This window comes from Hemitrygon akajei, chromosome 7 (genome assembly GCF_048418815.1).
Source record: "Hemitrygon akajei chromosome 7, sHemAka1.3, whole genome shotgun sequence".
Taxonomy (NCBI): Eukaryota; Metazoa; Chordata; class Chondrichthyes; order Myliobatiformes; family Dasyatidae; genus Hemitrygon; species Hemitrygon akajei.
The window spans coordinates 166798428-166812438 of NC_133130.1; the positions used below are offsets into that span (position 1 = coordinate 166798428).

The 14011-nt window shown below is 45.6% G+C and overlaps 1 protein-coding gene across 1 annotated transcript; it reads left to right on the forward strand.

The window, feature by feature from the left end:
* Positions 1-667: 667 nt before the first annotated feature.
* On the forward strand, positions 668-13363 carry LOC140731146 (uncharacterized). The gene is made up of 4 exons (XM_073052528.1): positions 668-774; positions 4862-4928; positions 6893-7106; positions 12856-13363. The coding sequence occupies exons 1-4, from the start codon at positions 702-704 to the stop codon at positions 13228-13230; spliced, it is 729 nt and encodes a 242-aa protein (XP_072908629.1). The 5' UTR covers positions 668-701; the 3' UTR covers positions 13231-13363.
* The last annotated feature ends 648 nt before the right edge of the window (positions 13364-14011 follow it).

The window sequence follows — 14011 nt, forward strand, 5'->3', positions numbered from 1 at the left end:
CTCTGTTTTGGCCGGCCTGCTACGGGAAATACCACATGTTACTAAATTGGAAAGGGTGCGGAAAAGATTTGCCTGGACTTCAGGGACTGAGTTACAGGGAGAGGTTTGGACTTCATTCCTTGTAGTGAAGGAGACTGAGGGGTGACATTATAGAAATGTAAACAGTTAATTTCCCCAAGCAGTAAGGCTGATCAACACCTCCACCCACTGACCCTCCCGTCCACCCCCCCCCCCAACCACCACTACTTTATCATTTCCTGTCAGAGTCACCGTAAGTACAGACACTCCTGTGCCCAGAGCATGGGTTCTCAAACTTTTTATACCATGGATCCTTACCATTAACCAAAGGGTCCATGGACCCAGGGTGGGAACCCCTGGCCTAATGTCACTTTAGGGACATACAATCAATGTATGTGTACTAGTTATCTGATGTATTTATATTTATTGTTTTAAGTTATTGTGTTCTTTATCTCACTGTGTTTTTTTTTGTGCTGCATCGGATCCGGAGTAACAATTATTTCATTCTCCTTGACAGGAAATGACATTAAGCAATAAATACCGGGAGGGGATGGGTGTACTTACTGCACTGAACTTCCTCTGTTCCTCTTGGCAGGGGGAAAGGCCAGGAGAAGCCACTGCTGTCTCTGGCCCTGGAGAAGCACGACATCCCCATTGTTGTCGGAGTTGCTGTATCCCTCATCATGATCTTTCTTACGATGTGTGTTTACTCTGTCAAGCAGAGGAAGGCTGGGCGCAGGGAGGTGGAGAGATGCAGTAAGTCCCCCGCTGCGATCGGACGCGGTTTCATAAGCTTGAAGGTGGCGCACACAGATCGAACCGCCAGGCCTTTCCAATCTGCCCATGCAGGCACCTCTCAGTCTTCACCCAACTAACCTGCTGCTCCTTCCAGACTCATGACCTGCAGCCTATTTAACCCCACTTCTCATCCACTGACCTCGTTCACTCTTTGAACCAGCCGGCCTCAGCCAGCTGCTCCCAGCTTTCACTCCTCCTGCCTAAAGTTTACCTCGTTGCCTGTTGTCTTTAGTTTCTGTTCCCTCTCGTTTCGTGACTTTGTTACTTTGCTGTCTATTATTAAAGTTATCAGTCACCACTGAACCATCTCTGATGCACTGCTTTTGGGTCAAGCCCAAATTTCCTGACGAGAGATGGTGGATCTGGGTTCAATTACGGGTTAAGGGAAGTTTGTATAGGTACATGGATAGGTGGGGTATGGAAGCTAATGGCCCACATGCGGGTTGATGGAATGAAGCACAGACTTGACAGGCCAAAGAGACCGTTTCTGTGCTGAACTTCTCCAGCACTCTACAACTTGAAGGGAAGCTGCAGACTCAAGATTCCAAACCAGACCTGCTTTGGTCTCTAAAGCAAGCTCAACACCGCCTCTCCTAATTTTATAAGCATCGATCAGTCTCCTCTCAGCCTCAGATGCACCGTTTGAACAACATGACACAAGGATAGGTCATAGGTTAAAGAAGAAAGATGAAATATTTAAGGGGAACCTGAGGGGGAACTTCTTCACCCTGTGGGCGGTGAGAGTGTGGAACGAGCTGCCGGCAGAAGTGGTGGATGTGGGTTTTATTTCAACGTTTAAGAGAAGTTTGAATAGGTACATGGATGGGAGGGGTGTGGCGGGCTACAGTCCGACTGTGGGTAAAAATGGGAGTAGGCAGAGCAACAGTGAAACATGGACTAGATGGGCTGAATGGCCTGTTTCCCTGCTATATGACTCTGATACTTCAGAGGAATATGCAGATGTCTGGCCAGCTGGCTGTAGGCAGAGACGGACTCACTTTATAAAATGTGGAGTTTCCAGACCAACACCGCGTTTCTCGGTCTTTTATCCGAGACTTTGAACTGGGACCCAGAGGCAGAGCGGGAGATCACACAGGTCACTGAGAACGTGAGTCAGTGTTACAGAACACTACAACGCACAAACTGGTCCACGCCAAACTGTTCTTCTGCCTGGTCTCATCAAGCCGCCCCTGGACCAAAGCCTTCCATACTCCTCCGATCCATGTGCCCATCCAAACTTCTCTTACGTGTTGAAATTGAACCTGCATCCAACTCTTCTGCTGGCCCCTCGTTCCACACTCTCACCACCCTCTGAGTGAAGCTCGTTCCACACTCTCACCCCCCTCTGAGTGAAGCTCGTTCCACACTCTCACCCCCCTCTGAGTGAAGCTCGTTCCACACTCTCACCACCCTCTGAGTGAAGCTCGTTCCACACTCTCACCACCCTCTGAGTGAAGAAGTTTCCCCTTTCACCCTTAACCCATGACCTTTTGTTCCGGTCTCACCCAACCTCACTGGAACGAGCCTGCTTTCGTTTACCCTATCTATATCTTTGCCATGTTTATGCCTCTGTCAAATCTCCCCTTATGCTCCTATGCTCCAGGAAATAAAGTCCTTGCATATTAAGTCATTTCCTATAACTCAGGTTTTCATGTCCTGACAATATTGTTGTAAATTTTCTCTGAACTCTTCCAGTGTTGTTGAGATCTTACATATCGGTAGGTGACCAGAACTGCACATGTGGGGGTCTCTGTGACCCGTTTCAGTTCCACCATTTACAGTGACTATTAATAATGTACACCCCCCACCCATGAAGTTTTCATGTTTTATTGTTTTACAACACTGAATCACAGTGGATTTAATTTGGCTTTCTTTGACACTGATCAACAGAAAAGACATTTTTTGTGTCAAAATAAAAACAAATTTCTACAAATTGGTATAAATTTATTATAATTATTAAACACTAATTAATTGATTTCATAATTACTCAAATCAGTATTTAGTAGAAGCACCTTTGGCAGCAATTACAGCCTTGAGTCTGTGTGGATAGGTCTCTATCAGCTTTGCACATCTGGACACTGCAATCTTTCCCCATTCTTCTTTACAAAACTGCTCAAGCTCTGTCAGATTGCATGAAGATCATGAGTGAACAGCTCTTTTCAATTCCAGCCACAAATTCTCAATTGGATTGAGGTCTGGACTCTGACTTGGCCACTCCAGGACATTCACTTTGTTGAATTTAAACCATTCCTGTGTAGCTTTGGCTTTATGCTTGGGTTCATTGTCTTGCTAGAAAACAAAACTTCTCCCAAGTCACAGTTCTCTTGTTTTCCTCCAGGGTTTCCCTGTATTTTGCTGCATTCACTTTACCCTCTACCTTCACAAGCCTTCCAGGGCCTGTTGCAGTGAAGCATCCCCACAGCATGATGCAACCACCACCATGCTTCACGGTAGGGATGGTGTGTTTTTGATGATGTGGCTTACACCAAATATAGTGTTTAATCTGATGACCAAGAAGTTCAATTTTGGTTTCATTAGATCATAGAACCTTCTTCCAGCTGACTTCAAAGTCTCCCACATGCTTCTGGCAAACTCCAGCTGAGATTTCATGTGAGTTTTGTTCAACAGTGGCTTTCTCTTTGCCACTCTCCCATAAAGCTGTGACTGGAGAAGCACCAGGGCAACAGTTGTTGTATGCACAGTCTCTCCCATCTCAGCCACTGAAGCTTGTAACTCCTCCAGAGTTGTCATAGGTCTCTTGGTAGCCTCCCTCACTCGTCCCTTTCTTGCACGGTCACTCAGTTTTTGAGGACAGTCTGCTCTAAGCAGATTTACAGCTGTGCCATATTCTTTCCATTTCTTGATGAATGACTTAACTGTACTCCAGGATATTCAGTGACTTGGAAATTTCCTTGTGTCCATCTCCTGACTTGTGCTTTTCAATAACCTTTTTGTGGAGTTGCTTGGAGTGTTCTTTTGTCTTCATGGTGTCATTTTTGCCAGGATACTGACTCAACAGCAGTATCCAGATACAGGTGACACACACAAAATGCTGGTGGAACACAGCAGGCCAGGCAGCATCTATAGGGAGAAGCACTGTCGACGTTTCGGGCCGAGACCCTTCATCAGGTGCTGCCTGGCCTGCTGCGTTCCACCAGCATTTTGTGTGTGTTGCTTGAATTTCCATCATCTGCAGATTTCCTCGTGTTTGCTTCCAGATACAGGTGTATTTTCCCGACAATCAATTGAAACCCCGTGACCATCCACAGGTGATTCCCTTTAACTAATAATGTGACTTCTAAAACCAATTGGCTGCACCAGTGATGATTTGGTGCGTCATATTAAAGGGGGGTGAATACTTATGCAATCAATAATTTTATGTTTTATATTTGAAATTAATTTAGATCACTTTGTAGAGATCTGTTTTCATTTTGACCCAGAAGAATCTTTTTCTGTTGATCTGTGTCAAAAAAAAACCCAAATTAAATCCACTGTGATTCAATGTTGTAAAACAATAAAACATGAAAACTTCCGGGGGGGGCGGGGTTGGGTTTGAATACTTACTATAGGCACTGTACATGTGCAGAAGTCTGAGGCACGCCAGATTTTTTATATGGTTTCAGGTATTAAGGCCTCCACAGAGGCTGTCTCAACTTCATCGAGGCTGTCTGGGAAGCAAGCGAAGTCGCCATTGTCCACAGAAGAGCTGTGACACGTTCCCCAAGATGCTTGGAACAACCTACCAGCCGGTTTTCTTATAAAACTGGGGGACAATGTACCGGAGAGAATTGATGTCATTTTAAAGGCAAAGGGTGCTCACACCAAATATTGATTTGACTTGGTTCTTTATACTGTTTTCTGCTCTCTACAATTAATTTTTTAGGAACTTCTCGTCTCATTACTTTTGAGTGCATCGTCACTTTACAGAATTATTTTTACATGTGCCTAAGACTTTTGCAGAGTGCTCTACGTGCTATGCAGGAATGCAAGCGCTGGTGTCCGATGTTAGAATACACTTGCTGACATTCATTGTGTGGCGTTTCAGTGCTGCCACACTCCAGGAGGCAGAGCCAAGGGGAGGGATGTCTGGAGATCAACACGCACGACAACAGGTACCTGCAGCAATTTCTCTTTTTTGTGTACGTATGTTTGTCTTTATTAATTAGAGTTGCAGCATGTCGGAACCTTTAGAGGGCATTCCACAGCCTCCGCTGACTTAACTCTAGACTAATCAGGGGACAACTTACAATGACCAATTAGTCCACTAGCTGTTGCCTCTTTGGACTGTGGGAGGAAACCAGAGTACCGGGAGAATAGCCACGCATTCCACGCGGATGATGTACAAACTCCTTACAGAGGACGCTGGCATGGAACTTGTATCTCTGACGCCCCAAACTGTAACTGCTATGCTACTGCGGAGCTCATAATTTTTCTAAAAATATCAGTGCCACATCACATGCAAGTGTGAGTTACAACGTGCAGAATGTGATGTGCAAAGTTTTATGGGCAGCACAGGAAATCTCATACAAACCGGTGTCAAAATCATAAAAGTAACTGTAGAAACAGCCCTTTGGTTAACCTCCCAGTGTTACATCAACTTCATTCACTAAGAGCATCTCTAATTCAATGGGAGAATATCACAAAGCCTGTCAGCTGGTGTGCCACCCTCCTGAACTGCTCCCACTTACCGGTAACTCTTGGGAACCTCGGGGTGAAAGGGCATTGTGTAAATGAGCAACAACCACTGAGATCAGAGTGGGATGGGGGCCAGATGTCCTGCTATGTAGGAAATGCTCTCTGTGTCTCCACAGAGCAACTTGTGAAGTTATTTATCCCCTCGGTAGAGGAGATAAGTTCACTCAACGTCACTCACCCCATTACTGAACTGTTCCCACAACTTATGGACTCACATTCAAGGACTCTTCATCTCATGTTAGCAATATTTACTGCTTATTTATTTTAATATTATTATTATTATCGTATTTGTATTATTGTTATTGTTGTTATTTATTTTTTCTCTGCTCAAGCTGGTAAAACCTGAGGTACGGGCATAGCCAATCACACTCATTTATCAGTTGCCAGGACTATGCTAGAGGCTTTCTGGAGATTTACATAAATATTGCTGAGTAGGCCTAATTGTTCAGTTCTATTGCGTAGTGCCTTTGGGATGATCCAGTTTTATTATTACTATTATTTCTTTCTCTTTCTTTTTAATATATGCACAATTTGATCTTTTGCACACCGGTTGTTTGTCCATCCTGTTAAGTGTGGTCATTTATTCATTCTATTGTGTTTCTTTGTACTTATCTGCAAGAAACTGAATCTCAGGGTTGTATATGGCGACTTTGATAATAAATTTACTTTGAATTTTGAAACCCTGAGCAACCTGTGGTGGTAGTTAATAGTGTTATTCCTACGCCACTCAGTTACCCACTCCCACATGGGAGGATTTCACAACTGTACCTGGAGGGTTGTCAATGAAGTTCAGTCGAGTGTCCTGCACGCCGGTGTCCTGGTGTGCTCCGCACCATCCCTCAATAATGAACACAGCAACGTGCAAAATCCAGGAGGAACTCAGCAGGTCAGACAGCATCCTCAGCTCTGACCTGTCGAGTTCCTCTAGCATCTTGTGTGTGTTGCTCCTGGATTTCTAGTATCTGCATAGAAATCTGAATGATGTATAAAAACAAAAATGTTCAGGGCGAGAAGCAGTTTCTTCCCCCAGGCCATCTGGCTTCTGAACTCCCTGCTGCATCATATTCGAAGCATAATCTGTTCCAGTATAATATTTAATATTAATGAATTTTACTTTGTTATTTATGTGAGATTCTTCTGTAGATTTTATCCTTTCCTTCATAAGTTATCATGTGTTATGTGTGTTATATGCTTTACACCCTGGTTCGGAGAAATGTCTTGTTTCTATATACAATTTTATGGTTATATATGTTATAGTTAAATGCCGATGAACTGGACTTGACTTGACTTGCAGAATCTCTTGTGCTTATAGTGTGAAAGTCCCACCTTGTCAGTTCTATCTAGAGGTGATATAACCGCCAGATTCTCAACTCATTCACAGGGCCTGTGTTGGGGACAGTGCAGAGGCTGCAACGGAGCAGAGCCATGGTGAGAGGGAGTCAACATCACCTCCCTCCCAGAACCAGCCGGCTGTAAAAGCCATCACCGTGAGAGCGGAGTTTGCCCTGGTCAGTCAGAGCGAGCACCTTTTGCCCATCAGTGGAAGGAGCGACGTTGCGATCCCGTGCAGGAGCCCCCCTGAGGGAGAGCCACAGGTGAGTGAGATTCATGGCAGACAAACGGATCCTTCACATCGCGCTGGCTATCAGATTCTCATTCCCAATCCGATTTATCCATCGAAACGTTTGTGTTAACAACCGACACCACCTGCAAACATTGCCACATATTCCAGTGCCAACATAGCATGCACTCTGTTCAGAACACAGCCTCAGAGTAGAAGGACGTCTCTTTAGAACGGAGATGAGGAGGAGTTTCTTTAGCCAGAGGGTGGTGTATCATTGTCAGGGATGGATGTGCAGGCCAAGTCACTGGGTGTATTTAAAGCAGAGGTTAACAGGTTCTTGATGGATCAGAGTGTCAAAGGTTACGGGGAGAGAACAGGAGAATGGGGTGGTGAAGAAAATATATCAGCCATGATGGAATGGCGGAACAGACTGGATGAGCTTATTGTCTTATGTCTTATGGATATCAGTGCCCACAATGTTCAAGTATCTATCGATACTTCCCCATTTATAATACTTGGTCAAACGATGGGCAGCCTAGCAGTTACTGTAACACCATTACAGAGCTAGCAATCCGGGATCAATTCCCTCCACTGTCTGTAAGGAGTCCATATTCTCCCCATGACCATGTCATGTCCTCTGGTTGTGTGGTCCCCATGTCATGGTTGTGCTTTTCAGGATTTGTCAATTACTACAACAGGTACCTGGCTCCTGTGCTCCATCCCTTCAACTCTTTACTACAGAAATGGCGATGGACAAAGCAGTGAGAGAGGGCTTTCCAAAAGGCGTACAAAATGGTGACGTCAGACACTGTACTGACACATCATGATCCACGTCATCCAGTAACGCCTCGCCACGTCCCACACGACAGCACACATCCAACGCGAGAACTCCACGTTCCACACGACAGCACACATCCAACGTGAGAACTCCACGTCCCACACGACAGCACACATCCAACAAGATACCATGACAACCCACATCCCACATGAGAGCTTACGTTCTTCGCGACAGCCTACATCTCACTGAGAGCTCACGTCTCACACAACAGTCCACGTGCCACACGGGTGCTCACAACCCACATAGACCATAGAACCATAAGACAGAGGAGTAGAATGAGGCCATTTGGCCCATCGAGTCTGCTCTGCCATTTAATCATGGCTGATCCTTTCCCCATCCTCAGCCCCACTCCCTGGCCTTCTCCTTGTAACCCTTGATTCATCACCCTCTGGCTAAAGAAATTTCTGCACATCTCTGTTTTAAATGGACGCCCCTCTATCCTGAGGCTGTGCCCTCTTGTGCTAGACTCCCCCACCACGGGAAACATCCTTTCCACATCTACGCTGTCTAGGCCATTCAACATTTGAAAGGTTTCAATGAGATCCTCCTCATTGAGCGAAGGGCGCTGAGTAGGCTACGGTCAATTATGGATAACTCTGAACATCCTCTACATAGCACCATCCAGAGACAGAGAAGCAGTTTCAGCGACAGGTTACTATCGATACAATGCTCCTCAGACAGGATGAAGAGGTCAATACTCCCCAATGCCATTAGGCTTTACAATTCTACCGCCAGGACTTAAGAACTTTTTAAAAGCTATTATTAATGCTTTTTGAGATAGTGATTTAGATGCATATCATATTTTTTTACTGAGTTAAGTATTGTATGTAATTAGTTTTGCTACAACAAGTGTATGGGACATTGGAAAAAAAGTTGAATTTCCCCATGGGGATGAATAAAGTATCTATCTATCTATCTATCATCCTTCTGAATTCCAGTGAGTATAGACTCAGAGCCATCAAATGTTCCTTGTATGATAACCCTTTCATTCTCAGAATCATTCTTGTGAACCTCCTCTGAACCCTCTCCAATGTCAGCACATCTTTTCTTAGATGAGGAGCCCAAAACTGTTCACAATACTCAAGGTGAGGCCTCACCAGTGTCTTATAAAGCCTCAGTATCACATCCCTGCTCTTATAGTCTAGACCTCTTGAAATGAATGCTAACATTGCATTTGCCTTCCACAGCACCAACTCAACCTGCAAGTTAACCTCTAGGATGTTCTGCACAAGGACTCCCAAGTCCCTTTGCATCTCAGATTTTTGGATTTTCTCCCCGTTTAGAAAATAGTCTGCACTTTTATTTCTACTACCAAAGTGCATGACCATGCATTTTCCAGCATTGTATTTCATTTGCCACTTTCTTATCCATTCTCCTAATCTGTCCAAGTCCTTCTGCATCCTTCCTGTTTCCTCAACTCTATCTGCCCTCCACCAATCTTCGTATCATCTTCAAACTTGGCATCAAAGTCATCGATTCCATCATCTATGGTAAATCATTGATACACGGCATAAAAAGAAGCACCAACACCAACCCTGAGGAACACCACTAGTCCTTTTATTCCCACTCACTGCCTCTGACCAATCAGCCAATGCTCTAACCATGTCAGTAACTTCCCTGTAATACCATGAACTCTTAACTTGGTAAGCAGCCTCATGTGTGGCACCTTGTTAAAGGCCTTCTGAAAGTCCAAATATACAACATCCACTGCATCCCATTTATCTATCCTACCTGTAATCTCCTTGAAGAATTCCAACAAATTTTCCCTGAAGGAAACCATGCTGACCTTGTCCTATTTTGTCCTGTGCCACCAAGTACTCCATCACCTCATCCTTAACAATTGACTTCAACAGCTTCCCAACCACTGAGGTCAGGCTATAATTTCTTTTCTATGGATTGCCCTATTGATCCATCTTTTCTATTTTCTGTTGTAATCTGTGGTCCACCTTCCAGCCGCTGTTGGGAGACCTGTATACAACTGTCATCAGGGTCCTTTTACCTTTTCAGTTTCTTAACTCAACCCACAAGGATTCAATATCTTCCAATCCTACGTCTCATCTTTCTACTAATTTGATGTCATTCTTTACCAGCAGAGCCATGCCACCCCTCAGCCTACCTTCCTATCCTTCCAATGCAATGGGTAACCTTGGACATTCAGCTCCCAACTACAACCATCCTTCAGCCACGATTCAATGATGGTCACAACATCATGCCTGGCAACAAGATTGTCCACGTGATAGCTCACGTTCCACATGACAGCCCACAGCCCACACGAGAGCTCATGTCCCACATGCGAGCTCGTGGCCCACGTGATAGCTCACGTTCCACATGACAGCCCACAGCCCACACGAGAGCTCACGGCCCACATACAAGCTAATGGCCCACATCCCACAAAACTAGCTGATCTGTTGTGTTTATCAGATGAAAGCGATTTGCATTCAAACCGAAGAGCTCTGCCTGGCTCTCTGGTTTGGTTTTGTGTTTAGCTAGCTCTGTAATTCTTAGTAAGATTGTGCAGTGAGACGGCAATGGGTCAATAAACACAACGGGGAAACCTAATTTAGTTTGTTAACTAAGTCCTGGTAGGACCGAGAAGATGAGTTAAAGACTGAAAATACTGGAAATAACCGACCAGGGCACTGTATGTGGAGAGATCAAATCACCGAAGGAGGCATTGGATCGTGTCACTGTGCAAAGTGCAGCAGTGAGGAGGAGAAATGAGTGAAAATACATAACACGTGAGATGCTGAAAATCCAGAACAACACACACAAAATGCTGGAGGATCCAGCAGGCCAGGCAGCATCTTGGAAAAGAGTAAACAGTCGACGTTTCGGGTCGAGACCTTTCATCAGGGCTGGAAAGGAAGGGGGAAGGAGACAGAATAAGAAGATGGGTGGGGGGGGGAGAGAAGGACAGGCTCGAAGGTGATAGGAGAGACCAGGTAGGTGGGTGGGGGATGAATTAAGTCGTGGGGAGGGAATAGGTGGAGGAGGTAAAGGAATGAAGAAGAAGGAATCTGATAGGAGAGGAGAAAGGGAAGGAGGAGGAGAACTAGAGGGAGGTGATGGGCAAGTGAGGAAAAGAGAAAAGGTGAGAGGAAAACCGGAGAGAGGAGTGGAAAAAAGAGAGAAGGGAAGGGGGAGAAAATACCAGAAACTTGAGAAATTGATGTTCAGGTTGGAGGCTATCCAGATGGAATATCAGGGTGTTGCTCCTCCAACCTGCGTGTGGCCCATTGTGGCAGTAGGGTGGGAGACGGTTTGATCCAAGTGGCTCTGGCACAAGCAGAGAGAGGCTGAAATATGGTGAAATTTGTTAACTTTGAGGCAGCATTACATAACAACAGAGAAAAAGCTGTGAATTACGTTAAGTATATATGTTAAATAGTTTAATATGCATTGCCAAAGATCCATGATGGAACTGACTAAGTTTACAACACTCTGCAGTTTACTTTGATCCTGTGCAATAGCTCCACGCCCTCCCCATACCAAATGATGATGCAGCCAGTTAGAATACTCTCCACCGTACATCTATAGAAATTTGTGAGTGTTTTTGGCAACACGCCAAATCTCCTCAATCTCCTAACGAAATATAGCCGCTGTCTTGCCTTCTTTGTAGTTGCATCAATATGTTGGGTCCAAGTCCAATCTTCAGAGATATTGACACCCAGGAACTTGAAATTGCTCTCTCCACTTCTGATCCCTCGGCGAGGACCGGTGTGCGGTCCCTCGTCTTACCCTTTCTGAAGTCCACAATCAGCTCTGCGGTCCTACTGACACTGAGCGCAAGGTTGTTGCCGCGACATCACTCAACTAACTGGTATACCTCACTCTTGTATGCCCTCTCGTCACCGACTGAGATTCTGTCAACGAAGGTTGTATCGTCAGCAGACGGCATTTGAGCTGCGCCTGGCCACAGCGAGCTTGAGATACCCTGAACAATCTGACGGTTCAGGTGAATGAGCACAGGATTTAAAAAGTGAGCAGGGCCTTTCGCTAGTTTACCTGGATTAAAGAGCGTGTCTTGAGATAGGTTGAGCAAGATAGGGCTTTTCTCTTTGGAGGGTGAGAGGTGTATAAGATTGAGAGGCATTGATCGATTGGACAGACAAGCACCTCTTTCTCAGAGTAGAAATAATCAATACAAGAGGGTGTAACTTTAAGGTGATTGGAGGAAAGTATCAGGGGGATGTCAGAGATAAATTCTTAAACAGAGTGGTGGGTGTGTGGAACACACTGCCAGGGGTGGTGGTAGAGGCAGATACATTAGGGGTATTTAAGAGATAGGCACATGAAATGGAGGCTCTGTGGCAGGGGAGGGTTAAGTTGATCTTGGAGTAGGTTAAAGGGTGGGCATAACGTTGTGAGTTGAAATGCCTGTATTGTGTTGTCATGTTCTATGTTCAGGACACCATCCACTGGGTCACCTGTTATTAATGAGTTCCCGTGCAGCCGTACTCCTCTGCTGCCCGTGGTCAAGACTGTTCAACGTCATTCCCAGGACACAAGGACGATACAATTGTTGCTCCAGATGCAATGCAGCACAAACAAAAACACAGTATGATAAGGAACACAATAATAATAGAAAACACATTAATATAAAAATGTTAGCTAGTTTATATACATTGATTGACTGTCCATAAAGTGACCCTCGGTAGAAGAGTGTCTGTACATAAGTTGACAGACGGGAAGTGATAAAGTAGTGGTGGTTGGGGGTGGGTGGAGGTGTTGATCAGCCTTGCTGGTTGGGGAGAGTAACTTTTTGAGTCTCTGGTCCAGGTGTGGATGCTACGTAGCCTCCTCCCTGACGGGAGTGGGACACCCTCCATGAGCAGGGTGGGTGGGATCCTTGATGATGTTACCGGCCCTGTGTACATCTGTCCAGTGACGTCCATGCTGAGCATTCTGACTCTGCAATCGTTGTTTGCCTCTTGCTCTTCAGGATTCGGAGATCGCTGTTCCAGGAGGCAGCAGGCCTACGTGTGGTGGAGGCACTGCTGAGCGGCTGCCCAGCTGGGTGCAGAGTGCATTGGTCCAGGGAAGGCCGTTGACTGCCGTGATGACGGTGGATCCCAGTAACAGTCCTTACAGGAAGACAGAGGTGCCCGCCCGGTCAAAGTCTATTCCTTGGTACGTGGGGAAGAGGGTGGAGCAGCCCATCAGGATGTCTGGTCTGCCTCTGGACAGCGGGACAGTCGAATCCTCTCACTTCGACCTGCGGCCACTCGTTTACCCTGGGGTGCCGCAGGGCCACACCGAACCCACTCCGGGCGACTGGCCGAGTACCGGTCTGGACAAAGTTCAGAGTTCAAAGTAAATCTATATCAGAGTACATATATACCACTAAGCACCACCCTGAAATTCATTTTCTTGTAGGCATTCATAGTGAGTAGAGAGAAACACGATAGAGTCAATGAAAAACTTCACACAACAGGCAGACAACCAATGTGTAAAAGACAACAACAAAAATAAAAAACACAAATATTAATAATAAATAAGTAAGGAATAAGTATTGAGAACATAAGATGAAATCCTTGAAAGTGACTCCATAAGTTGTGGGGGCAGTTCAATGAAGAGGTGAGTGAAGTTATCCCTTTTGGTTGAAGAGCCTGATGGTTGAGGGGTAATAACTGTCCCTGAACCTGGTGGTGTGAGTCTTGAGGCTCCTGTACCTTCTTCCTGGTGACTGCAGTGGGAAGAGAGAGTGGCCAGGATGGTGGATGCTGCTTTCCTGTGATAGCGCTCCGTGTAGCTGTGCTCAGTAGTGGGAAGGGCTTCACCTGTGATGGATGAACCCAGGGACTGCATTCAGTGTTTGTGTCTTTCCCCAGGTCTCAGCTTCCTATTCTTTCTGGTGCCAGGTGGAGGCTGTCCTGCAGAGATATCTGCACCTGCTTCGCATTAACTGGTGTTCCTAATGTTTTTGAAAAGGTTAGCTTTATTTGTCACGTGTACGTCGAAACCTACACTGAAATGCTTCACTTGTGCCAATGACCAACACAGTCCAAGGATGGAGCTGGGACCAGCCCGCAAAAGTGTCTCCACACTTCCAGCGCCAACATAGCATGGCCACAACTTACTAACCCACTGTGGGAGGA